The sequence below is a fragment of the Triturus cristatus genome, chromosome 11 (assembly GCF_964204655.1).
Source record: "Triturus cristatus chromosome 11, aTriCri1.1, whole genome shotgun sequence".
Taxonomy (NCBI): Eukaryota; Metazoa; Chordata; class Amphibia; order Caudata; family Salamandridae; genus Triturus; species Triturus cristatus.
This window is the reverse complement of record NC_140594.1, coordinates 1,107,426,109-1,107,453,063: the sequence shown is the minus strand read 5'-3', so window position 1 is coordinate 1,107,453,063 and position 26,955 is coordinate 1,107,426,109. Positions and strand designations below refer to the sequence as shown.

Below are 26,955 nucleotides of genomic sequence, written 5' to 3'. Positions count from 1 at the left end.
GGACCTCAAGGATGCCTACCTTCACATCCCAATAAACAGAAGGCACAAGGGCCTTCTAAGATTCAACATCGAACAGGAACACTACCAGTTCACAACCCTGGCCTTCGGATTAAAATCAGCGCCAAGGGTCTTTACAAAATGCCTGTCGGCGGCAGCGGCACACCTACGAAAGCAGGGCATACACGTATACCCCTACTTGGACGACTGGCTGGTCAAGGCAAACTCACGCGAGAAGTGCGAGAGGCACGCAAAACGCGTAACGGACACCCTCACAAATCTGGGATTTTCCATCCACTGGGGAAAATCATCGCTGGAACCGGAGCAGGTAAAGATTTTCCTGGGGGCACAGATCAACTCCCTCAACAGTACAGTAGTGCCCAGCGACAGGAGGACAGATGCCCTACTGAAGGAGACGCAGCTCTACCAGAAGGGGCGAGCTCTGACAGTGAGGGCGGTGAGCAAGATGATGGGGATGATGGCGTCCTGTATCCAGCTGGTGCCGAATGTACGCCTGCACATGAGACCATTCCAGGAATGGCTGCAACAGCAATGGTCACAAGCAAACGGAAGTTGGGAGGATCTAGTGGTTGTTACGCACGCAGTGCAGGAGGAGATAACTTGGTGGAACAGAGACAACATAACAACAGGGAGAAGCCTGACACCACCAAGCCCAACAGTGACCATTACCACGGACGCATCGCAGATGGGATGGGGAGCGCACATGGACAACCTCAGAGTGAGGGGTCTATGGGCTCCGGCAGACGCGGTCCGCCACATCAACTACCTCGAGTTGAAAACAATACTGCTAGCCCTGAAGGCATTCCAGAGACACCTGTGCGGGCAGAGGGTGTTGGTGCAGACAGACAACACCACGGCGATGTTCTACATCAACAAACAAGGGGGGACACAGTCGTTTCCCCTCTCATCCCTAGCTCAGGAGATTTGGAGATGGGCCATACCTCTCAGGATAGATCTACTGGCAATTCACCTACCGGGGAAGGACAATGTGGAGGCAGACTGGCTGAGCAGGCAGACCTCAGCATCGCACGAGTGGGAGCTCAATGGCCAGGAAACGGAGAAACTCTTCCGGAGATGGGGGACTCCCACAATAGACCTTTTTGCAACACGCCACAATGCAAAATGCCAAAGCTTCGCGTCCAGGCAACCAGATCAGCAATCCAAGGGAAATGCCCTATGGATAAGCTGGTCGAGGACATTTGCCTACGCCTTTCCACCGATACCCCTGTTGCACAGAGTGCTCGACAAGTGCAGAACCAGCAACATGACTCTGATCCTGGTGGCCCCACAGTGGGCGAGGCAGACATGGTTCTCACAGATTCAAGAAATGGCGCAAGGCAATCCGTACAGGTTCGAGCGAAGAAAAGACCTGCTCTCAATGCAAAACGGGGAGGTCCTGCACCCAGAGCCAGAGACCCTCAACCTAGCAGCATGGCTCCTGAAGACCTAGAGTTCGCACACCTAAGGTTACCTCAGAGCACTATGCGAGTGCTACGGGAGGCAAGGAAACCTACTAAAAGAAAGTGCTACAGCGCAAAGTGGAAGAGATTCACGGTGTGGTGCAGGAAGAAGGGCCTGCACAACAGAATGACAAGAGACTCAACGGTGCTGAGGTACCTCACACACCTTCTAAACAGTAACCTCTGCTCGAGCTCCCTAAGGGTGCACCTAGCAGCGATCGTTGCCTACACCAGAGGTGAGAAGGGTGGAAGTTTCTTCAGCTCGCAGGTGGTGAAGAGATTCATGGAGGGAGCCAAAAGAATGGCACCCCCGAAAAGGTTGCCGCCGCCGGCATGGAATTTAAACGTGGTTCTGACGGAGCTCATGAAGGCGCCGTTTGAACCCATTCACAAGGCCAATCTACAAATGTTGACGATGAAGACTGCCTTTCTAGTGGCCATAACCTCACTACGCAGAGTGAGCGAGCTTCAAGCACTAACGCTACAGGAGCCCTACATTCAAATTCACAAGGACAGGGTAGTCCTGAGGACGGACCCACACTTCATGCCCAAGGTAGTGTCGGCGTTTCACATGAATCAGAGTATACAGATACCGAGTTTCTTCCAAAACCCGACTACAAATGCAGAAAAGGCCCTGCACACCCTCGATGCCAGAAGAGCGGTGATGCACTACATTGAAAGAACCAAAGAACTCAGGAAGTCGAAGCAGCTGTTTGTGTCCTTTGCTACTAGCTTCATGGGTAGACCAGTGACCAAGGGCACCATCGCTAGGTGGATTGCCCTCACTATCCAATTCTGTCACAAACAGGCTGGACAGGAGCTAACGGAGGGGCCACAAGCTCACTCCACAAGGAAGAAGGGGGCCACAGTTGCCTTCCTGGCAAACACGCCCATCCAAGACATTTGTCTCGCAGCAACTTGGGCATCTGTGCACACGTTCACAAAGCACTACTGCGTGGACATTCAAATGAATAAGGAAGCACAGGTCGGACAGAAGGTGCTACAACACATTTTCAACGACCAGCGATCATCTTCCACCCAGCCACCACAAAAATAGGAAAACCGCTACAAAATCTATGCACAGCATAGTGAATCCAGAAAGATTCACGCTGCAAAACGAAAAGTTTCTTACCTGTCGGTGTAGTTTTGCAGCTTGAAGATCTTTCTGGATTCACTAGCGAACCCACCCACCTCCGCCAGGAAGATGAGGCTGGAGGAAGAGGGGGTGAAATGGATAGGATCAAAAAAGTGGATACGTACAGAAATATGGACAAAAGGATTAATCAATCGCCTAGGGTTAAAAAAAAAAAAAAAAAAAAAAAAAAACAGGGAAAAAAGAACCCGAAGATGGCGCCCCAAAGGTGGGACTTCCGCAGGAAGCACGACGACGTCACGGGAGGTGCACCAAATGGTGGACGTCGACGCCCACCTGGGCTACAAAAAAAAAAAAAAAAACAAAGAAAAGACTACGAATCCGGACCCAACCACAAGATCGCGGAATAATGCACAGCATAGTGAATCCAGAAAGATCTTCAAGCTGCAAAACTACACCGACAGGTAAACTTTTCGTTTTCAAGGGTTTAATTGAGATTTTGGCAATTTTTGTCACTTTTTCTTGTGTTTAGTAGCTGGTACTGTCAACATGCCTGGCTTGTTCGACAAGTGCCCGGAATGTGGTCGAAAGAAGGCTAAAACTGACCCACACGAGGTGTGCATAGGTTGCCTTCCCCAGTCCCACGTGCCTGAAAGCTGTACCATCTGCCACTCGTTCTCAGCCAGGACCCTGAGGGACAGGATGAAAATCAGGCTTCAAGTTCTGGAGGAGCGAAGACTGAAGGCACCAGGTGGGTCTGGAGGGGCTGATTTGGCCCATACTGAGGCCTCTGGGGGGCTCCCCAGGGGCAGGAAGACCAGTAAGCGCTCCCACTCCCCGTCGGCGGCGACGTCGAGGAGGATGACCACCGTCTGCTCGCCGTCTCCCCAGGGCTCTGGGGAGAAGCGGCGACGACGATCGCCGTCGAGGGACCTGAATAGGCCGCCGTCTACTACATCGGCGTCGTCGGCTCCTTCCAGCGGTCGGCGTCGAGAGACGACCCGCCGTCGGCGTTCGCCGTCGAGGGATCGCAGCTCGCCGTCGAAGAGAAGGAGATCGACGTCGAGACGGCGCAGGTCGCCGTCGAGGCGCAGGTCGCCGTCGAGGCGCAGGTCGCCGTCGAGGCACAGTCGCCGGGATCGGTGTACTCTGTGGTGTATACTCCGCCTCGGATGCCTCCGTCGCCTCCGCCTCTCCCACCTCTGCCTCCACCGTCTCCACCTCCGTTACACGCCACCTCCACCGCCGCGGACGCTGCCTCCGCCACCCCAGCCTCTGTCGCTGCCACGCACTCCTGTGGGACCGCCGCCGGTTCCCCCGAGGTCGGTTTCCCTTCCGCGGTACCCGACTCCGCCGCAGGGGACCCTGAAGCCACGCCGCCCACGGTCGCTGGTCGGTTTCCCTTCCGCGGTACCCGACTCCGCCGCAGGGGACCCCGAAGCCACGCCGCCCACGGTCGCCTGGACCAGCGAGACCGGCGGACAGGCCTAAGCCGAAGAGGTCGCGCTCCCGCTCTCACAGGAGGAGACTATCGCGGAGCCGCGGGCGGTCCTCGTCGGACTCAAGACGACGCCGCAGGAGGTATAGGTCCAGGTCGCGCACGCGCTCCTCGGACAGAGACCTTTCCCCGACGCTGTCGGACTCCCCGGGGACTAGGGTGTCTCCGGTGGACGACTTGGTCTCGTTCCAAGAGGTGCTGTTGCGAGGGGCTGCAAAGTTGAATATCACGGTGACGGTTCCAACACCCACGACGTCTGTGATATTTGAGACGCTTCATAAAAGACACTTATCTCGCCCCCTACTGCCTCTCGTACCTGGACTGGTGGAACCAGCCTTGGAACTGTTCCTCACTCCCGCGACGACGAAGGCCGCTCCGTCCAGGCTCATGAAGAAGTATAGGGCCCCGGAGTCGGATCCGTCCTTTTTGAGAGTGGACCCGAAGCCGGATTCGGTGATCGTGACGGCGGCGAGAAAACATGCGACCGCCCCGGCCTCCACGGTTCCACCGGACAAAGAAAGCCGCTGGCTGGATTCTGCGGGCAGGAAGGTGTGTGGTACCGCCGCCACCACCATGAAGGCGGCGAGTGCAGGGGCGTTGTTGGGCCGTTACGACCGGGCCCTGTGGGAATCCCTGCAGCAATATGCGGACCTCCTGCCACGAGACAAGGAGGACTTCTTGGAGACGGTGCGCGAAGGCATGCTGGTTTCTAACCAAACTATCAGCGCAGCGGCGGATGTATCGCTATTGGCCGCCCACGCTTACTGTCATGGCGTCCACCAGCGGCGCCATTCGTGGTTGCGCCTGACGTCCCTCAAGCCAGAGGCGCAGCAAAGAGTGGCCAACCTGCCCTTCTCGGGGGAAACCCTGTTCGGGAAGCATGCGGACGATGAGATGGCCCGCATGAAGGCTGAGGCGGAAACCCTGGCGGCCGTCGGGTTGGAGAAGGCCGAGAAAAAGAAACGCCCGTTCCAGAGGAGGTCGGGTCGTCGGGCCGAGGGCGTGGGCAGGGCTCGGGACAGCAGCAGCCACAACAGCAGCAGTTCCGCAAGCCCTTCCAGAAGCGCCAGAGGGGTAGAGGAGGCCAGCAGGCTACTACCACAAACAAGGGCCCGGCCGGGTCTCGGCCCTGAGCAGCTACTTCCCCCTCAACAGTTACCCACTCCAGTGGGGGGATGCATTCAATTTTTTCCGGCAGAGTGGAGAAAAATTACTCAGGACAAGTGGGTGCTGAATATTGTTTGCACTGGATACAGTCTTCGGTTTATCAGCCCGCCTCCAGCGATTCCGCCAGTCAGCTCTCGATTCCAGCTGATAGAGCTCCAGGCGGAAGCAGACATCTTGTTGAGAAAAAAGGCGGTAGAAGAGGTACCTTTGTCTCAAAGGGGAAGAGGTCTGTACTCCCGGTTTTTCCTCGTTCGCAAGAAGGACAAGAACGAGTTCAGGCCCATTCTGGATTTGCGACAAGCAAACAAGTGGATTCGCAGAGAGAAGTTTCGCATGCTCTCGTTGCACCAGATTTACCCTCAGCTGCAACGGGGAGACTGGCTCTGTGCCATAGATCTACAGGATGCATACTTCCATGTGCCCATAGCACGGAAGCACAGGAAGTTCCTGCGATTCCAAGTCGGCGCCAATCACTATCAATACACAGTACTGCCATTCGGGCTAAAATCTGCGCCCAGGACCTTTTCGAAGTGCATGGCGGTGGTGGCGGCACACCTGCGGAGGAACAAGGTGTTTGTCTACCCGTATCTGGACGATTGGCTGATCAAGGCATCATCCTTCGAGGAAGCGCAAGAACACTTCCGATGGACGTGTGAGCTCTTGAACAAGCTGGGGTTACACGTCCACATGTCCAAATCGGTCCCGACTCCGGTACAGTGCATACAGTACCTGGGGGCCTCCATCGATACGCGGTCAGCAAGCGTGTCTCCTTCGGAGGAGAGACGGTTATCACTCCTTCGGAAGGCTCAGGACTGCTCCATCGACGACTGTGAGGAAGGTGTCTTCTCTACTGGGATCGATGGCCTCCTGTATCTTCCTCACTCACGCACGGCTACACATGCGACCACTGCAGGAGTGCTTGGAGGATCAGTGGGATCAGAGGACAGGCTCTTGGGACGACAAGATACGACTGTCGCGGCATGCCCTTCAGTCTCTGAAGTGGTGGTGTTCGGCGGAAAACCTCCTCAAGGGGGTTCCCTTCCACAAAGACATTCCCACGACGAGTGTGGTGACGGATGCTTCTCTCCAGGGCTGGGGAGCGCATTCCGGGGACTTGCAGATTAAAGGGAAGTGGTCTCCTTTGGAATCAACGTACCACATCAATTTCCTGGAACTCAGATCTGTCTTCCTGGCACTGAAGGCCTTCCTTCCGTCCTTCCAGACCAACTCGCTGCTGATACAGACGGACAATACAACCACGATGTATTACCTCAACAAGCAGGGGGGTCGAGATCGCGCACTCTGTCGCAGGAGGCGCAGGCGATCTGGCGCTGGCTGCTGGCCCGAGGACTGACGATTACGGCCACGCATCTGCCAGGGGTGCAGAATGCTCAGGCGGACGCCTTGAGCCGGCTGATTCAGGAAAACCACGAATGGGTCATAAACGACGAAGTACTAGGAGAAGTCTTCGCAAGGTGGGGGACTCCAGACGTAGATCTGTTCGCCACCGCCGAAAACAGCAAATGCCGAGACTTCGCATCCAGGTACTACCAGCGGGGGACGCTGGGGAATGCGCTATGGATCGATTGGTCGAACAGCTTTCTGTACGCTTTTCCACCCATTCCCCTGATTCCGGCGGTGCTCATCAAGCTGTCCCAATCCAGGGCGCGGATGATCCTGATCGCCCCGGAGTGGCCCAGGCAGTGGTGGTTCACGGACCTTCTTCACCGGTCTCTCCTTCCTCACATGCGGTTGCTGTGCAGGCCGGATCTTCTCACGAAGTTCGGGGGGCGGATGGTGCACCCCAACCTCTCGTCTTTGAGTTTGGCGGCATGGCTCCTGAAATAGTGCAATATGGCCATCTGAATCTACCAGACGATTGGATGGACATTCTGAAGGAGTCTAAGCGACCTTCCACTAGGACATCCTATGCTTACAAGTGGAAGAGGTTCTGTATCTGGTGTAAGTCCAAGAACTTTGATCCGACAACATGTAAGGAAGATGTCATCCTTCCATACCTTTTACATCTGGCGCAGTCTGGCCTTAATTTCCATTCCATTAAGGTTCATCTGGCGGCTTTGACTGCTTACAGGAAGTGCCCTTCACAGACTTCCTTCTTTCAGATCCCTGTGGTCAAGGATTTTTTGGAAGGCTTGAAGAAAGTGTTTCCTCCTGTCAGACTTCCCTCGCCTTCTTGGGACTTGAATGTGGTGCTGTCCAGACTGATGAGGGAGCCTTTTGAACCTATTCACAAGGCTTCATTGCAGCACCTATCCTGGAAGGCGGCGTTCCTAGTGGCCATTACATCGGCCCGCAGGGTGAGTGAACTTCAGGCATTATGTTGTCAAGAACCTTATACTGTGTTTCATGCTGCTAAGGTTGTGATGCGTACTCACCCTAAGTTTCTTCCTAAGGTTATCTCTGACTTTCATGTCAATCAGACCATAACTTTACCTACGTTCTTTCAGAATCCCTCTTCGCCAGCGGAAAGGGCTCTCCATTCCCTGGATGTTCGAAGGGTGTTGAAATTTTATCTGGATAAGACCAAGGATATTCGTAGGTCTGACCAATTGTTTGTTAATTATGGCTCAGTCAGGACTGGTCTTGCGACCTCTAAGCAGTCCATTTCTCGTTGGATTGTGTCCTGCATACAATTGTGTTATCAAAAGGCTAATAAGACCTTAGGGGGTAAACCTAAGGCTCATTCCACCAGGGGCAAAGCTGCCACGACGGCTTTGCTGCGTAATGTTCCGATTGCGGAAATCTGCAAGGCGGCCACTTGGAAGTCGGTCCATACCTTTGCTGCGCATTACTGTCTGGACACGGATGCCAGGGCAGATGCTCAGGTTGGGCAGGCTCCGCTGCGGAATTTGTTCGCACAGTAGTGGTAGTGTCTTGTGTGTTCTCCACCGCTTTTGTTGTGTGGGGATGGGCTTGCCATTCTATTCACTAGATTATGACTATACACAGAGATCCCCTACTACAGAAGGAGTGGTTTCTTTTCTATAACTCCAGTTCTCTGTTATATTCATAAGCGCCCGCCCTCCTCCCCGGTGGAGAGATAATTATTCATATGTAGAATGCTACAGGTCTGGCGTGCTACGCCTTCAAAAAGAACTGAAAGTAAATGGGACCTGCTGGGCATTCTGGGATACTGGGGAAAGTTCTGGAAAGTTTTCTTAAAGGCACAGTATCCTGTTCTAAGCCACATAATGGCAGCCTATGGGGCTTGTCTGTCCTCTCCTTCCTCTCTATCATTCCAGAGGCTTTTGCTGGTAGAGGCAGGGTTTTTTCCCTTGGGGGGGGGGGAAAGCTAGACAGGCAGTGCTGTTGTGGATTTTGGTGGAATTCTAGTTGAAGTACTGGACAGTGTAGCCTGTGGGTATAGGCTGCATTATCTGTCTTTAAATTAAATTCTCTCTTAAAGGTGTATGCAGGTCTGCATGAATTGTCACCTTTAGAGATTATTTTTTATTGCTCCGGGGTCCACGCACATGGGCGGGACTATTCACTAGATTATGACTATAACAGAGATACCCCTACTACAGAACTGGAGTTACAGAAAAGAAACTACTCCTTCCTGTCCTGGACATCTGCCATGCAGCCACATTGGCTTCACTTTAAACGTACACAAAGCACCATGGTCTGGACAGCCATGTTCAGCCGTTCAAACTCCTCTCCAAGTAGGTACTGCTTTATTAATTCAAAAGCTGAGGAATCTGTTGGTTTGAAGTCTATCAGAAGAACAAGTCACTTATCTTGAGTAACGCTCTTTCTGGTAGAGGCTCAAACCACAGATTACTCACCTTTTGAGTAATGAGACCATTATATTGATGCTAACTGGTTACTAATGTGACACTGTCTAAAAGTCTTTTAGGCCTGTTTTGTTCTCAGAATGCTTTTGTAAGGTTACCATGCTACTCCCACCTCAACAGCAGGTAATGATTCAAGCCTGTGACTCTTGGAAACAGACTAACAGTTGAGAACTTAAGTTACAGGCAAGTACTTTTTTCCCTACTCCTACTCTTGAACTATGTTATTTTAATGCACTTTGAATCTTTCAGCAGGTTGTACACTGGAGATCTGCTACATGGCTACCAGACAGGTCTTTTGTTATAGTGGCTACTTAAAACTTAACACCTTACTTTGCATCACTACAATTTCCACAACTGCATCTCTTGGCCTCATCGACGCCTGTCCAGTCTGTGACCATTGTATCCATCTATACTATGCACTACCATTTTAGTAGTTTTTGTACTAGCCTCATTTAGCTCTTTCTCTTTCCAGAGGTCTTCTCTTGTCCAGCATTCTTCTTGATGGCTAATATTGCAATCTGTCTTCTTTGCAGGGCAACTTGAGTGAGCAGCAGCTTTCATCCAATACGTTTGTTCGTGCCCTGATGACATCAGTGTGCCACTCTGCGATAGTTTGTAAGTAACTGTGCTGGAGACTGTGACTAGCAATTTCGGGGGAAGGGGGGTAAAGTTGAGTTTGAACAGCATTGTGAAGTTCACTTTTAACAGTTTGTTAAAAAACAAACTTCCTTTGAAACATAGTTGTCCAGTAGTGGTCTGTATGTAAGCAGGTTGACTAATCCTGCATGGGGTGTCACTTCGTGTTTCAACTCCTACCAAATAAATAATTGGCCAGAAAATAATAGCTAAATACGCAATTTGATCTCTTACTTGGGTACTGGAGCATTTTGTGATTTGGTAGTATCGTGTATATAGGAAATGGCGAAACTTGCTGCACTTCCTGATTTGTAACTTTTAGGGCAGAATACAGTCTGTATACCTGTAGGAAACTGGGTTTTGCAGCATGAATACTTTTCTGGTTTCACATGCTGTGCATTATTCTGCCATCTAGTGGTTGGGTAGGGAATATTCCTGTTTTTAATTTTTGTTTTGTTTTGGGCGTTGCCAACCACCATTTGGTGCTGGGGCCATCCCTTTTGTGACCTCAGACTGTGCCCCAGAAGTTCTTGTGCGTGGTAGTTTTCTTCAGATTCCTTTTTCTGCCATTTGGTCTGGAAGCAAAGGGAGACACTCCGAAGATTTGGATGAAATCCCCGAAGAATCCGACATCCAAATCCTTGAAGGGTATACCGAGAAGAGGCGTACCTCGGAGAAAACAACAAAAGACACAGAAGACTGACGGTAAGAAACCCTAAACTGTCAAACCATGGGCCATGAAAAGAAGGCGTAAAACGCAGCCCAGGCGTTGAAGAAAACGACGGCCGGGAGTCAGCCGCAACCAAGAGAACTCCCTGGATCCCACCACAGGGATACCAACGAGGGAAGATCGTCTAAATCAACAAAGGAAAGTGCCAAACGAGAGGCCACAAAGGGTAAGACCACACCATCGGAGCCAGACACGATCACGCCCAAGAAGATGATCTCAGATGCCGAAAAGGCCCTCGAGGTGGAGTAAAAGCCACCTCAAAGCAGAAATGGCATCATTCGTTCAACGAAAGAAGTTTGACGAAGCGCTGAAGGAATTCCTAAGTTCGAGGCATATGAGCTGCAGATTACACACTTGTGCATAGATCGCCATCTAGTGTTGGGCCCGGATGTTTGCAGTTTGTTTTTACTCTTGGAAAGTCTTTGGAAGTCACGGGGTCGGTGACTCCTCCTTTGGATCGTATTGCACATGGGCTTCGGCTCCATCCTCAGATTGTTTTTTTCCGCCATCGGGCTCGGATGTGATCTTCGCGCTCCGGTTCCGCACAGCTTCCAGTTCGACGGTTGACGCACAATCCTCACCCCAAACCGCGGGATTGTTTTGATCGCGATCTCCCCCACTCTACGCACCTTCTCATCGGCACGGACCTTCAGTTCCAGTCGACGGCGGCCTTCGGGCCTCTCCAAGCTTCGGTCCTGGCTAATGGAAAGGACTCCATTTAAAAAGTGCCCTTGATGTGGGTCCAAATTCCCCCACACCGATCTCCACGAGGTATGCACTCTCTGCCTCTCCCCTGAACACTAGGCTCGAGACTGTCATGCGTGTAAGTCCTTCCGGTACAAAAAGCCTATTTGGGCACTGAAGAGCTAGAAGAACTATGTTGCACTCCTCGACGAAGATTCCGGAAGACATCTTCGGAGAAGGCATCGATGCTCCAGAGCGGTACACCGAAGAGGGCCTAGTCAGCGCTTCCGAGGCCGACGACTCAGATGTGGAGGACTTCACCCCGGTGCAGAGAGTCGGGAGTACTGTTCCCGCCCCGCCCCCCCCCCCCCCCCCCCCCACACACACACACCCCTGCCGGCACCGAAAAAGGCTCCGCTCACACCTTCGCTTCCGGCCCTAGGCAAGACCAAGGACACTGCTTCCAACACCCCACCTTCGGGCCCGGTGAAGAAGCCAAGCAAGCCATCCGTCGGCTCGGGCTCAAGCCAGCCTATCCCTGGTGCCGATAAACACGCTTCGGCACCGAAAAAGAAGCCAACCCACATATCGACACCGAGCTCCGCACCGAAGCACTCTGGGTCGAAACCCAGCTCTTCGGCACCGACACCACCTTCGGTGCCGACCAAAGCACACAAGGGCACCGACACTTCGAGGCCGAAATCCATCTCGGCTCCGACCAAGCCTCCGGAGGTTCTCAAACCAGGTTCCAAACAATGAACCGGCACGGAAAAGCCTAAAAAGCCAACGGCCCCGACGCCTTCGGCGCCGACGGACAGACCAGCCTCACCAGACTTGTGTACACCGGATCCCTTGCAGAAAACTCACCAAGGATCCAAAAACTGGACATTTGACACTTTCTTCCAAAAAGACATTTGGAGAAGCCTGCTCCACCTCCGCCTCCAAAGAGGAAGGACTCTGCTACCTCTCCGTTCAGAATACCTTCTCCACCTCCACCCCCTCCGCCACCCCAACCTCATCGTTCTCCCACCCCTTCTCCACACGATGATGATCACGGGGACCCATATGATGACATAGGGGACCCCACTCCTAGAGGATCCCCAGACCCATGGGACGACTACAATATCCCTGATATCCCCAACGTCCCACAAGATGACCTTTACGCCTCCAGGCCATCTCCACCAGAAGACTCATTGGGGTTCCACCATCTACTTCAAAGGGCGGCACACTATCACGTGGTAGACTTGCATACCGACCCCGTGGAGGAAGATTTCCTTCTCGACACCACTGTGAGAAAGTGGCTCTGTATATACTGTTCCCTAATAGGTACAGGGTGTACAGAGTCCACAGTCCCCCAGAGGCTGATAGAGGTCAAAGTTAGGTATGACCTTACTCTCAAAGTGGTAGCTTGGTCGAGCAGTAAGGCAGTACCAGAGGACAGTGTAAAGCATTTATTGTACACACTCAGTCAGCAAATGGTTTCACACACTCAATAACTGAACTCTAGGCCAATGATTTGTATATATAAAATATATGCTTGTTTTATTTTTAGAACCACAAAGGGGGTAAAAATATACTTTCTCAGAATGAGAGGTTGAATATAAATACTTTTGTCTTAAGCAATACATTTGTGTAAACAGTCACAGTTGGTTGCAATAAACAATCCTATTTCCTAAACATACAATGCATTGAGCTCAATGGTAAATTCAGGTTATTTGTGATAAATTACTTTTTAGATTACTTTTGGAATTCCAGGTCTGGATCCTAGAACCAGCCTGGGGTCAGTATTCAGAATCAAGTGATGAAAGTCGACTTAATAACTGTAATGATTTTTAAATAATATTTAGCTATTTCAAAAGTTAGCACTTAGAAAATATTTCACAGAAAACATTCAATGGATCTCTATGGCAAGAAATTCAAATTGCAGGTAGAGTACTTTATCGTTACTTTAGTAATCCAGGACTGGGTGCCTAGACCCAGGACTGGGGTCCTTATCAAAAGCAGGTAAGTAATTTCGTTTGCAGAAATGGTACGATTTTAAAAGAATATTTCAAATTTGCAAAAGTAGACACTTAGAAGAAATTTCACAGAAAAGCAGACAATGGTTTCCTATGGGAGAAAAATGAGTTAGAAGTAAGTATAGTTGTGAACACTTTTCAGAGTCAGGGCTGGGCACCAAGATCCAGCACTGGGAGCTCACCTAAGAGCAGGTGAGTAAATTCGTTTTTGTCACTTGGCTGATTTTTAGTGAATATTTGCAGTTTTGAAAAGTTCACACTTAGAAGATTTTTCAAGAAAAAGCCAGTCAATGTTACCCTATGAGGAAAATGAAGTTAGCGATTTAAGGGTAAGTACTCGACTGGCAGAGTTGAAATTCCGGGCATAGACTCAGGGGTCCCCCAGTGTCAGGTAGGTACAGTTGGTTCACCCTCAGCGGTTTCAGGACGGCCGGGTGCAGAGTGAGTTAGGCCCAATGTTATCCTATGAGGGATAGGGGGGCCTTGGTTGGTGACTGCTGTCTGGCAAGCCACGCGTCTGTGGGAGCTGGGCTCCTGGTCACTTACTCAGGGCAAGTGGGGAAGTAAGTTAGTGTAGAGAGTGCACTGCCAGGGCCACTCGGGCGGCTGGGTGCAGGGTGCTTTTGAGCCTTCGGGCGCTCAATGGAAGTCAATGGGAATGTTCCGGTTTGGAAAAAGGCTGCAGGCTCGGGGACGAGGATGTTTCCGGTGCCACCACCACTTCGAGGGGTAAGTTGGGTAGTTGTAGGTTAGGTGGGTACCCCGGGATTGGGCACAGGGGGCCGCAGGGCGCCGGGTGCAGGGGTGCCTTTTGACGTCGGGAATCTTACCCTCTGGTTGATCGCGGCTGGGGTGGCACTCGGTTCTGAGGCTGCAGGCTTCGTCCAGGATGTCGAGGGGGGCCCTTGGGTGCCGGACTCGGGGTCACAGTCGCCGTGGGGTCGTCCTCAGGGTCTTTGTCCACTCCGGCACTGGCCAGGCTTGGCTGGTGCAGAGTGTGTTGGGTCCGCGGTTCCGGGCTGCTGCCAGGAGTTAGGAATAGGTTTCTCGAGTAGAGCCTCTACTCATGGGAGTCCCAGGGAATCAGAGGTCAAAGGTAGCCAGGTCCTCCGGGGTTTTTGAGGTTGCTGGCCACAAGAGATGCCGCGCTGGAGCAGGAGCAGGTTCGAGGGTCGACAGGCCGGTAGGGCTGGGGCCAAAGCAGTTGGTGTCTTCCTCTTTTTAGCAGCTGCAGGGCAGGTCTTTTTTCTTCTTGCTCTTCTTGTAGTTTTTCTATCTGGAATCTGAGGAAGGAAGGTTCAGGGAGCCCCTAAATACTAGATTTAGGGGCGTTACAGGTAGGTGAAGGCCAGGGACCAATGGGTCCTTGTCCTGGGGTGGGTACACCCCCTATCCTGCCTCTCTCCTGTGGGAGGGGGGCAGTAGCCTAATCCTGATAGGGTAGGGCCTCCCATCTTCAAGATGGCGAGAGCCCGGAGATGTGCTTCACCTCGCCTCCCCCACCTGAGGGGTGGGGTGGGCAGGCTGGCACATCCCCTGTCCTTGTATGGGGTTTCCGGCCAAGCTTCCCGCCAGAGTGGGGGGTTGCAGTGGCCTGGGGAAACTCCAACTGGCGGCATGCCTTTGAAGCTGCCCTTTGCTCATCCTGGGGGAGGAGATTTCTCACCTCACCCAGGATGTGCATTGTTGCAGGCCCGGGAGAGCAGGGGCTCTCCCACCCAGGGGTCCAGCAACGTGTCTGCTGTGTGGCAGCCTGGGCAGCCTCAGAGCAGACGTGGATTGCAAGTTAGCTGTAAGGGGGCATCTCTAAGATGCCCTCTGGGGTGCTTAGTACATTAAATCCCACACTGGCATCAGTGTGGGTTTAGTGTGCTGAGAAGTTTGATACCAAACTTCCCAGTCTTCAGTGTTGCCCTTATGGTGCTGTGGAGTTCGTGTTTGACGAGCTCTCAGCACCATGTACTTGTAAAAGGCAGCACTGTACTTACAGTGCCCAGGAATGGACCTGGGTACTGTAGGGGCACAGGGCTCCTGCTCCTGTGCCCACACCATAGGCATAAGGCACCCAGCCAGAGGGGTGGCTGACATATGCCTTGGCAGTATAGGTAATGGGCATGGCACACAGAGATGTGTGCCATGTCGACTCTTTGTTTTGTCCTGCACCCAGACACTCAGCCTGCAAAGGCAGTGTGTGTGTGTAAGGGTACAGGGCCTCTAAGGGTGGCACAATGAGTGCTGCAGCCCTTAGAGGCCTTCCCTGGTCACAAGGCCCTGGGTACCTAGGGTACCATTTACCAGGGGCTGACATGTGGCCAGGGTTTGCCAATTGGGAGTTTGTGTGTTTTAAGGAAGGAACATAGGCCCTGGGCACCTGATTGGCAGGAGCCCAGGGCACAACAAGGGAAAGTGCATCAGCTATTAGGCAAAAAAAGGGGGGGTTACTGCAACAGAAACCCACTTTCTCACAACCACACATAGGTCTACCTCCATATTACCTATGCTTAAAGGAGAGGTAAAGCATGCGCCAGATGTTTTGAAGGACCCATTACCTATGCTTAAAGGTGTGGTAAAGCATGCGCCAGATGTTTTTAAGGACCCAGTTAGGGCCATGGTCACTAACCCGCGCAAAGAAAAGAAATACAAAGCTGCCCCCACAGATCCCTCCTACATCAGAGGGCCAGCGCCACTAGATTCCCTAGTGGTGTCCACTGCACGCAAAAGGGCAAATTCCCAGGCGTCAGGCGAAGCAGCACCACCTGACAGAGTCAAAGCTATTCGCATCAGGAAAGCGCACTGCGTCACAAGCAGCCAATATGTGGCGTATCGCCAGTACTCAAGCGCTATTGGCCAGATATGACAGGGCACATTATGACGAGTTAGAAAGCATAATGCACCACATCCCTGAAAAATGTAAAGCTAGGGCCAACGAACTAATTCAAGAGGGTAAGACTATCACTAACACCTCTATACGCTGTGCCTTAGATGCAGCAGAGTCGAGAAAAAATCTAAACGAATGTTTAGAAAAACAAGTGCACTACTCTGAGCCCAGGTGGGGCTATTGGTATTTGAACATAAATGGATAACGTACTATAACAAATGTTGTCTGGACGAATGAAACAATTAATCAGAAATGACACCAATAGAGTAACATTTAAATCATCATAGTGGTTAGTTCTCCATGCTTAAAGCACAAATGAATGTCGAAGCTGAATCCATGTGTCCATGTAGTATTTACTCAATAGCACGAAAAAGTAAACAGAACAATGTTCATTCTCAACGAGAATTCGCAGTTTCAGAAGGCAAATCCCAATGCATTTCGGGCTTAAAACCTAGCCCTTCGTCAGGGGAATCTCTAGAAACAAACAATATATACATATCAATTGAGAGTATGTCAAGAATTATACTACATTCAATTTTACTGTACAAGGAAAACGCAAGGGGATAACATTATAGTCATTACACCAGGAGTAAAGTGCCACCACCGCAGAAACCAGAAAAATATATAGTGTAGAAGCCTCGAAAAAATGTGTGTAATGAAAACAAAAAAATGCTCAAAATTGTTCCCTATTAATAGCTACACAGACCCAATACCAGTAGAGAAACAGAGCAACACCAACACCTTAAGAAACCAAATAGATGAGTCAGTCGCAAAAACAAAACATACCTGCGAAAATATAATGGGTAAACCACAAACGGTGTGCCAAAAGCACAACGCAACATCTACAATTAGCAATCCGGAAGTCCAACTATAAGAAATAAATAAAAATTATGCTAGAGACCTAATCGTAACAGCTCATTTTAACAACAGTCTAAGTATCCAAGATGCAAGGCTTACCCTGAAAACTCACATGAGTGAGATTGATCAAATAGTTAACCAGCCAGAAGCAATAAAGCGCAGCCAGCGTGTAAACTCTAAAAAAATCAAGACACAATTATTAGCAAGCTGGTAAACCTCCAAGACCGCTTAAGGTGAAAACAACATTAGCACCTACCAAATAAACTACGTTCCATCTCAGATCGCTAACAACGCTGGCTCTTCAAAAAAGCCGCCCGCGTCGGCGTGTTTTAAATGAGTATTGAAATAGAAACAGGACTAGGGCTAACCAAACTAGCGTCTCTCCCATGCCAAACGGCCGCCATATTTAAAGAGCGAATACAATACTATCCAAATGTGAGAATGAGAGATTCAAAACGGAAATGAAACAAGTCAAAGATAAAAAAGAAGAAGAAGAGGAAGAAGAAAAAGAATAAAACAGAATAAAACAGAAACAGCTGGTGCATGACCAATAATGTTTTACATCAAGTAGGGGTACAATTGCAACAAACTATAAACATTGTACATAATTAATACATCAATACATTGCATGAAAATTGGTGGTGAGCTTTTATAAGAAACAGAACAATTCAAACTTATCGTTAAGTCCCTTTGGCAAGAGACTTTGCATAAACCAAATCCAATACGCTTCGCGCTGCAGCATGAACTTCGTCATATCTCTATCGGGACGTGGTATCACTTTCTCTAGAATACCAAATCGCAATTGTGAAATAGAATGCTTTTTTTCAAGCCAATGTGCTGCCAGGGGTGAGCTGGTGGTTTTTGTACGAATCCTACTCTTATGCTCAGTCAAACGAACCCGTATTGACCTTTCCGTTTTTCCAACATAAAACATCTCGCATGGACATTTAATGAAATAAATAACATGGTGACTGTTACAATTTGCATCAAAGTTAAGGATAATCTTTTTCCCTGTCCAGGGATGAGTTATGTGCTTGCCAGTCACGGCATTATTGCAATGTGAGCAGTTCATACAAGTAGTCATCCCTCTAAATGACGTAGTGGGTTTGACAGAAGTCTGATTCAGTATTTCCTTCAAGTTGTTTGACCTTTTGTAAGCAAATAGTGGTTGCTCAGAAAAAAGATTACCAAAATCAGCTTCATTTTGAAGTAAATCCCAGCGTTGTAGGATACTTTTTTTGATGTGATTAGAGTTTCTAGAAAAAGTAGATACAAATACTTCCCGGCTGGAAGAGGCCGGTTTGTCCTGTTTGCGAAGGAGCGATTCACGACTTTTAGTCATTGCTCGACTTTCAGCATCATTCACCAATTTCAAAGGATAACCTCTAGCTAGAAATTTATCCTTAAATTCATGCATGGTCTGCACGCTTGACTCAGGGTCAGAGGAGATACGTCTGATCCTTAATAGTTGGGAGAAAGGCAAATGTCTTTTTAGGGACCAAGGATGAAAGCTCTGATAGTGCAAGGCGTTATTGCGATCAGTTTGTTTCTTGTATACTGCTGTCTCAATTTGAGTTCCTGTCCTTGTCAGAGTGACATCAAGATATGCGATACTTAGAGGGTCAACAGAATAAGTGAATTGGATACGAGGATTAATGGTATTCAACTGCTGGATACATGATATTAATGCCTGTCTAGACCCCTGCCATACAACCAAAATATCATCTATGTATCGACGATACATCAAAAGATTAGATGCCCACAATGGATTTGAAAGAATATGCTCAGTTTCATATTTAAGCATGAAGATGTTGGCATAGCTAGGTGCCCCAGAAAAGCCCATCGATGTGCCATTAGCTTGAAGAAAAAAATTGCCCTTCCACTGAAAATAACTATGGAATAAACAAAAGTGTAGTAGTTCTAATAAAAACACTTTATTGGCTCTGATGGAGTCCTGTTTGAGTAAGGCCCATTCGACAGCTTCTATCCCCTCTACGTGGGGAATCGAGGTGTACAAAGACACAACATCTATAGTACAGAAAAAGACTTCAGATGACAAAGGCAATCTCATATCTGCAACAATGTTCAACAAATGCGTGGTATCTTGTAAATAAGATGGACTGGACTGCACCACTGGTTGAAAAAAAGTATCTAAGTATCGTCCTAGTGGATCATGAATTGACCCACAACCGGAGACGATAGGTCTCAACGGGGGGTCAGTTACATTTTTGTGAATCTTTGGCAGCATGTATATGGTGGGTCTACGAGGAAATCTCGTAAACAAAAACTCTCTGGTCTTAGTGTTAATCCAACCCATATCCTCAGCATTCTGTAAAATTGAATTCAATAGGGACAAAAAGGAACTTGTGGGGTCAACAGTGAGTGGAATATAGGTGTCTTGGTCAAGTAGCATTGTCTCAACTTTGGTTTCATATTGAGAACGATCCATCACAACAAGTGCCCCTCCTTTATCTGCTTTCGTGAAATAAAGAGTGGTGTTGGATCTTAGAGAATTCAGGGCCATTTTTTCGCCTTTGGACAAGTTAAAAGACACTGTTTTCGAACACGGAATGTGTTTGAGGTCCTGTTTGACTAGATTCTCAAATAGATCAATCGTTTTGTGTGAGAAAGGAGGTATAAAGGAGCTTTTAGGTCTAAACTCTAGATTATCATCCTCTGTTGCAAGATTGGGAGTGGTTTCAACTGTGGAGAAAAAGTAACGCAGGCGTAATTTTCTGGTGAATTTGAAAAGGTCAACCTGAGAATCAAGAGTCCTCCCTGTGTATGATGGAACAAAGGAACAACCTTTACTAAGAACTGAAATTTGTTTAGTAGTTAAAGATTTAGATGAAATATTAACTACTAATGTTTCTTCCTTCGTGAAGGTCCTGTTTTTGTCGAATCTGTGCCCTCTACGGGTTTTACAGATGGAGTTCCTGTTGGAGGTTGATTTGCCGCTGGGCTTATCTCCAAAAAAGCCACCTTCGAAGTACTTGGCCCAGTTTCAGTTGTTGCACTGTCTTGTGACTGAACATGAGTGGAAACAGGTGGACGGGACAGCTGGGTGTCTGTAACCGAAGCTAAACTCTCCTCAGACGAGGTAGTTCCTTGCTTCTGCCAGTTACGTTTCTGGGCGTATACTTCCGCCCAGGTGTAGACCTCATCTAACTTATAATCAATAGTGTCCCTGCGAAATTTCCTAATTTTTCGCTCATGTATTTCTTTGGCATAATTGTCTAGTTTAAGATTTATGTCATCAAGTGTTTTAGACCAAACCTCAGGTGCCATTTGAGTTGTTAAAGTAGCCTGCAGATTTTTAATTTCAGATTCAAGCTCAACGATGACTTGTGATAGCTCTTCCACAATTAAAAGGATTAAATCCAACGAGCACTTATTGAGAATGGCGTACCATTTCTCCATGAATTTCTTGTTCATATTAAAAAGCATGGGCTTAATTGCTAAACGCAAACCCCGAGGGATCCTGCTCGCTTTATGATACTGAACAAGAGTCGTCGCGTGCAGACGCTGGTTAACTTCGCGACGCATTAAGTATTCCAATTGCCGAAGCTGTTGAAGGGTCGAACCTGTGGATGTATCGAATGCCCTTGCTTCCTTGATCAGCCCATAGATATCACTAGCTTCAGCTGATGTGTATGCTTTCGTGTGGGCTCGATTATCTGTCAAGTGAACAATCTCTTCAAACGACATATTTACGATGTGTCAACTAATCAGTGGTGCAAAGTGAGCTGCAAAGGCAGTAAAAAATTGTGAGACTGGAGACAAAAGCAGCTGGGCATGCACTCAATATTCAAATTTAAACTGTAATGCAGCTGAGTACTCAAGAATAGTTAAACTTCAAACAATTGTGGTGTGCACCTGAAAGATGGCACTGCCAGCCACCTACATACAACAATGTCGAGAAAAAATCTAAACGAATGTTTAGAAAAACAAGTGCACTACTCTGAGCCCAGGTGGGGCTATTGGTATTTGAACATAAATGGATAACGTACTATAACAAATGTTGTCTGGACGAATGAAACAATTAATCAGAAATGACACCAATAGAGTAACATTTAAATCATCATAGTGGTTAGTTCTCCATGCTTAAAGCACAAATGAATGTCGAAGCTGAATCCATGTGTCCATGTAGTATTTACTCAATAGCACGAAAAAGTAAACAGAACAATGTTCATTCTCAACGAGAATTCGCAGTTTCAGAAGGCAAATCCCAAGCAGACACAGCTTCCAGGGCCATCAATACCAGCGTCGTCCTCCGTCGCCATGCTTGGGTTTAAACCGGAGGTACAAGCCTCCATCCTTAACCATCCCTTTGACCAGGAACATCTATTTGGCCCAAAGGTGGATGAGGCCCTAGAAAAAATGAAGAAGGATACGGATACGGCGAAGTTCATGGGAGCCTTACAGTCACACCCTCCTAGACGCTCCTGTCGCGGCTCTTTCTTTCGAAGTACATCTAGAGGCTACTCACACCGTGTCCACTTCGTACAAATCCCCCACTCAGTCCACCTTCACGAGGGGTTATCAAAGAGGCGGCTATAGGGGTAACAATAATGAAGGCAGAGGCAAAACAAACAACGCCCGCTCTGCCACAACGCCTACCCAATGACTCCCCCCAGACCATTCCACTCCGGTCAGGGGCAGACTCCAACATTTCCTTCCCGTCTGGGCTGCCATCACCTCAGACAAATTGGTGACACATAATTCAATCAGGCTACTGCCTAGAACTAATATCTACCCCCCCAAACATTCCTCCCAGGCAGCGCCCAATGTCACAAGAACATTTAATACTCCTAAAGCAGGAGGTAATCTCCCTCCTACAAAAACAGGCAATAGAACACGTTCCTCCCAACCAACAAAACATGGGAGTCTACTCCCTATATTTTCTCATACCAAAAAAGGACGAGACTCTGCGGCCCATCCTAGATCTCCGGCCCCTAAACACCTACATACACTTCGACCATTTTCATATGGTAACGCTTCAGCAGGTACTACCGCTCCTCTCCCAAAACGACTGTTTGACCATCTAAAAGACGCGTATTTTCACATTCCGGTGCACAAAGCTCACTGCAAGTACCTCAGATTTGTAGTGGACGGACAACACTTCCAATTCAATGTGCTCCCGTTTTGACAACAGCGCCAAGGGTATTCACAAAGTGCCTAGCAGTGGTAGCAGCGCATTTGCGAAGACAACACATCCACGTCTTCCCATACTTAGACGACTGGCTGATAAAAGCCGGGTCATACAATCAGTGTGTTCAACACACATCTACCACCATTCAATTACTCCACCAGCTGGGCTTCACAGTAAACCACCAGAAGTTCCATCTCCAACCATCCCACTTTTTGCTGAATTGCTGAATGTACTTTGACTGAGTGTGCCCTGGACTCCTGCCAATCAGGTGCCCAGGGCCTATGTTCCTTCCCTAAAACAAACCAAACCCAAATTGGCAAACCTTGGCCACATGTCAGCCCCTGGTAAATGGTACCCTACGTACCCAGGGCTTTGTGACCCAGGCAGGCCTCTAAGAGCTGCAGCACTCCTTGTGCCAGTCTTAGAGGCCCTGTACCCTTACACGCACACACTGCCTTTGCAGGCTGAGTGTTTGGGTGCAAGACAAACACAAAGTCGACATGGCACACATCCCTGTGTGCCATGCCCATCACATACACTGCCATGGCATACATCAGTCACCCCTCTAGCTGGGTGCCTTATGCCAATGGTGTGGGCACAGGAGCAAGAGCCCTGTGCCCCCTACAGTGCCCAGGTCCATTCCTGAGCCCTGTAAGTGAAGTGCTGCCATTTAAAGAGTACATGGTGCTGGGAGCTCGTCAAACACGAGCTCCACAGCACCATAATGGCAACACTAAAAACTGGGAAGTTTGGTATCAAACTTCTCAGCACATTAAACCCACACTGATGCCAGTGTGGGATTTAATGTACCCAGCACCCCAGAGGGCATCTTAGAGGTGCCCCCTCGAACCTAACCTACAAATCCACGTCTGCTCTGAAGCTGCCTAGGCTGCCACCCAGCAGACATGTTGCTGGACCCCTGGGTAGGAGAGCCCCTGCTCTCCTGGTCCTGCAACAATGCACATCCTGGGCGAGGTGCTAAATCTCCTCCCCCAGGATGGGCAGGGGGAAGCTTCAAAGGCATGCCGCCTCTGTGAGCTTCCCCAGGCCCCTGCAACCCCCCACTCTGGCGGGAAGCTTTGGCCGGAAACCCCAAATAAGGACAGGGGATGTGCCAGCGTGCCAACCCCACCCCTCAGGTGGGGGAGGCGAGGTGAAGCACATCTCCGGGCTCTCGCCATCTTGAAGATGGGGAGCCCTACCATATCAGGACTAGGCTACTGCCCCCCTCCCACAGGAAAGAGGCAGGATAGCGGGTGTACCCACCCCAGGACGGTGACCCATTGGTCCCTGCCCTTCACCTACCTGTAACGCCCCTAAATCTAGTATTTAGGGGCACCCTGAACCTTCCTTCCCCAGATTCCAAACTACGAAGAGCAAGAAGAAAGAAGACCTGCCCTGCAGCTGCTGAAAAGAGGAAGACACCAACTGCTATGGCCCCAGCCCTACCGGCCTGTCGACCCTCGAACCTGCTCCTGCTCCAGCCCGGCATCTCTTGTGGCTAGCAACCTCACCAACCCCGGAGGACCTGGCTACCTTTTGGCTCTAAGCCCCTGAGACTCCCATGAGTAGAGGCTCTACTCGAAACCTATCTCTAACCCCTGGCGGCAGCCCGGAACCGCGAACCCAGCACACTCTGCACCAGCCGAGCCTGGCCAGTGCCGGAGTTAACAAAGACCCTGATGACGACCCCACGGCGACTGTGATCCCGAGTCCGGCACCCAAGGACCTCCCTCGACATTCCTGAAGAAGCCTGCCGCCTCAGAACCAGGTGCCTCCCCAACCGCGATCAACAGAGGGTAAGATTTCCCGACACCTAAAGGCACCCCTGCACACGGCGCCCCCCGGCCCACTGTGCGCAATCCCGGGGTACCTACCTATCCTCCAACTACCCAACTTACCTCTCGAAGTGGTGGTGGCACCTGAAGTGTCCTCGTCCCCAAGCTTGCAGTCTTTTTCCTAACCGGAGATTTCCCATTGAAATCCATTCAGCGCCCGAAGGCTCAAAAGCACTCTGCACTCTGCACCCAGCGGCCCGAGTGGCCCTGGCAGTGAAAACTCTACTCCTTCCTACTTACCCAGAGTAAGTGACCAGGAGCCCAGCTCCCACAGCCGCGTGGCTTGCCAATCAGCAGCCACCAAACAAGGCCCCCCTATCCCTCATAGGATAACATTGGGCCTAACTCTCTCTGCACCCAGCCGCCCTAGAGCCACTGAGGGTGAACCAACTGTACTTACCTGACCCTGGGGGACCCCTGAGTCTGTGCCCAGAACCTCAACTCTGCCAGTCGAGTACTTAACCTTAAACCGCAAACTCTATTTTCCTCATAGGGTAACATTGACTGGCTTTTTCCTGAAATTTCTTCTAAGTGTGGACTTTCCAAACCTTCAAATATTCACCAAAAATCAGCCGAGTGACAAAAACGAATTTACTCACCTGTTCTTAGGTGAGCTCCCAGTGCTGGATCTTGGTGCCCAGCACTGACTCTGAAAAATCTCTACAACTGTACTTACCCTTAACTCAATGTTCTTCCTTAGGAAACCATTGACTGTTTTTCTGTGAAATTTCTTATAAGTGTCGATTTCTGCAATCTTTAAATTTTCTTCAAAAATCGTATAATATCTGAAAACGTAATTGCTTACCTGTTTTGGATAAAGCTCCCAGTACTGAGTCTAGGCACCCAGTACTGGATTACAAAAGTAATGAGAACATACTGTACCTGTAACCTGCATTTTCTTCCATAGGGAATCATTGACTGTTTTCTCTGAAATATTTTCTAAGTGTCAACTTTTAAAATAGCTAAATATTAGTTCAAAATTATTACAGTACTTAAGTCGACTCATCACTTGATTCTGAGAACTGACCCAGGACTGAATCTAGGATCCAGTCCTGGAATTCCAAAAGTAATCTAAAAAGTAATCTGTTGCAAATGACTTGAATTTATCATTGAGATCAATGTATTGTTGTGTTTAAAAATAGAGTTGCTTACTGCAACCACTTGTAACTGTTTACTAAAGTCAATTGCATATTGCAAAAGTATTTATATGAAACATCTACTGTTGAGAAAGTATATTTTAACTCCAAGTGTTGGTTCTAAAATAAAACAAGCATGTATTTTTTATGTTCGAGGCATGTGGGCTGCTGAATTCATATCTGTGCATAGATCGCCGCCTAGTGTTGGGTCCGGATGTTTGCTCGTTGTTGTCCTGGAAGAGTCTTCGAAGTATCCTTGGATAGGTGACTCCTCCCCTGGACTACAGTGCGCATGGGCATCCTCTCCATCCTCAGATTGTTTTTTTCCGCCATTGGGTTCGGATGTGCTATCTTAGCTCAAGTTAGGAAAATATTTTGTCGAGGCCAAAAGGCCTTTAGTTCGCGTCGGTACTGTTTATCGATCGGGTTTCGATACAATCTTGTTAGTTTACTAACTTTCAGCACCGACTTTTTTCGCATTTACCTGTCCATCGACTACTTCGACGATGGAATCGAGGACGCCATTCAAAAGGTGTCCGGTATGCAATGCGAAGTACCCACACATCGACGTCCATCCGGTGTGCAACAAATGCCTTTCGCCGGACCACGACGAATCGACATGCATGGCCTGTGCCCGGTTCCGTTCCAAGAAGACTCTACGGAACCGACGAGCGGCGAGACTCGAGGCGCAGCACGCGGCACCGGCCCCAACAGACATCTTCGAGGCCGACGTCGAAGAATTAGAAGTCATGCCCTCCAGTCCCGTTTCCGAACACGAACCCGGATCGGACGAGGTCGACGAGTCACTCTTCCACAGAGGTGAAGACGACACCGAGGTAGGAGACGACGAGGAGGCCTTAGGGGCCGAAGAGAGTAGCTCCAATGATGAACAAGGCCTACCTGTTCAAACCGAAGAAACACCAGTGCCACAGCCTATGGCTCCGGTCGAGGGATCGCCTTCGGGCCTTACCCGAGACCCATCCCGCAGTTCTTCGGCCCCGCCCTCGGGCCTGGCCTCGGACGTTCAGCGGCAGCCATTACTGCTTAAACCAGCTGGTTTCCCTACCGCAAAACCGAAAGCTGCTCCGGTTCCTACGAAACCGAAACTGAAAGTGGCGCTGGTCGGATCGAGGCCTTCCGCGCCTTCGACGCCAGCGCAACGCGTCGGCACCGACCGCACCAAGAGGGACTTCGGTGCCGAACTTGAAGCGGGCGACGTCGGAGTCGACAAACGGAAAAAGGCCATCGGCACCGACAAACCTGCTCAGCTACCGGCACCAACGACACCGAGGGCCGTACCGCCTGCGGCGTCTCGCGTCGCTCCCTCGACGACACCAAAGCCTCACGTGTCGAAGACGTCGACGGTGATCTCCGCACCTCGACTCGATGAACCACCGGCGCCGAAAAAATCCACGGCCGCCTCTACGAACCTGGCCGGTGCCAAAGCCTCAAAGGCGCCCCAAGTACGACCTGGTGCGACGCAAAGCAGCAAAACCACGGCTGCCCTCCAGGACCCGTCGGGTTCCGGTCCGGTCGGAGCTCCAGCAGCCTCTGCGGTGCCAGCCAACATTACCTTCGGCTTGCCTCCGTCAACAATCCCAAAAATGTTCCAACTCAGGACACGGGTCACCCAGACTCCGGTTACACCTGCTGAGACGTCTCCGTCACGTGTCATCTACGCCGACACTGGCAGGATGATTCTCCACGACCGAAGGATAACTTCGGAACCGCCATTGGACCCTTTCAGGATCCCACTAAAAAGGAAGCTGCCTGTAGAATCAGAACCTCTCCTTTATGAACCTTTCCATTCATCCTACCAGGATCCACACCGGTTCTCCCCCACACGCTCCGACACGGATGCATTGGAGGACTACATGGATGACCAAGCCCCCTACCATGTAGACACAGACCCTGATGACCAGCAAGACCCTGATCAAACTTGGGACGACCCTGCAGACCCCAGTGCACCTCTCG

The 26,955-nt window shown here is 49.9% G+C and overlaps 1 protein-coding gene across 13 annotated transcripts in view; it reads left to right on the top strand.

The window, feature by feature from the left end:
• Positions 1 to 26,955, top strand: part of LOC146786091 (eukaryotic translation initiation factor 4 gamma 1-like) — a 1,219,153-nt gene that overhangs the window by 1,167,270 nt on the left and 24,928 nt on the right. For all 13 annotated transcript variants that reach the window (XM_085635575.1, XM_085635572.1, XM_085635570.1 and 10 more), the window contains one exon: positions 9,585 to 9,666. In XM_085635575.1, coding sequence (XP_085491701.1) covers positions 9,585 to 9,666 — 82 coding nt within the window. The remainder of the gene's footprint in view (positions 1 to 9,584; positions 9,667 to 26,955) is intronic.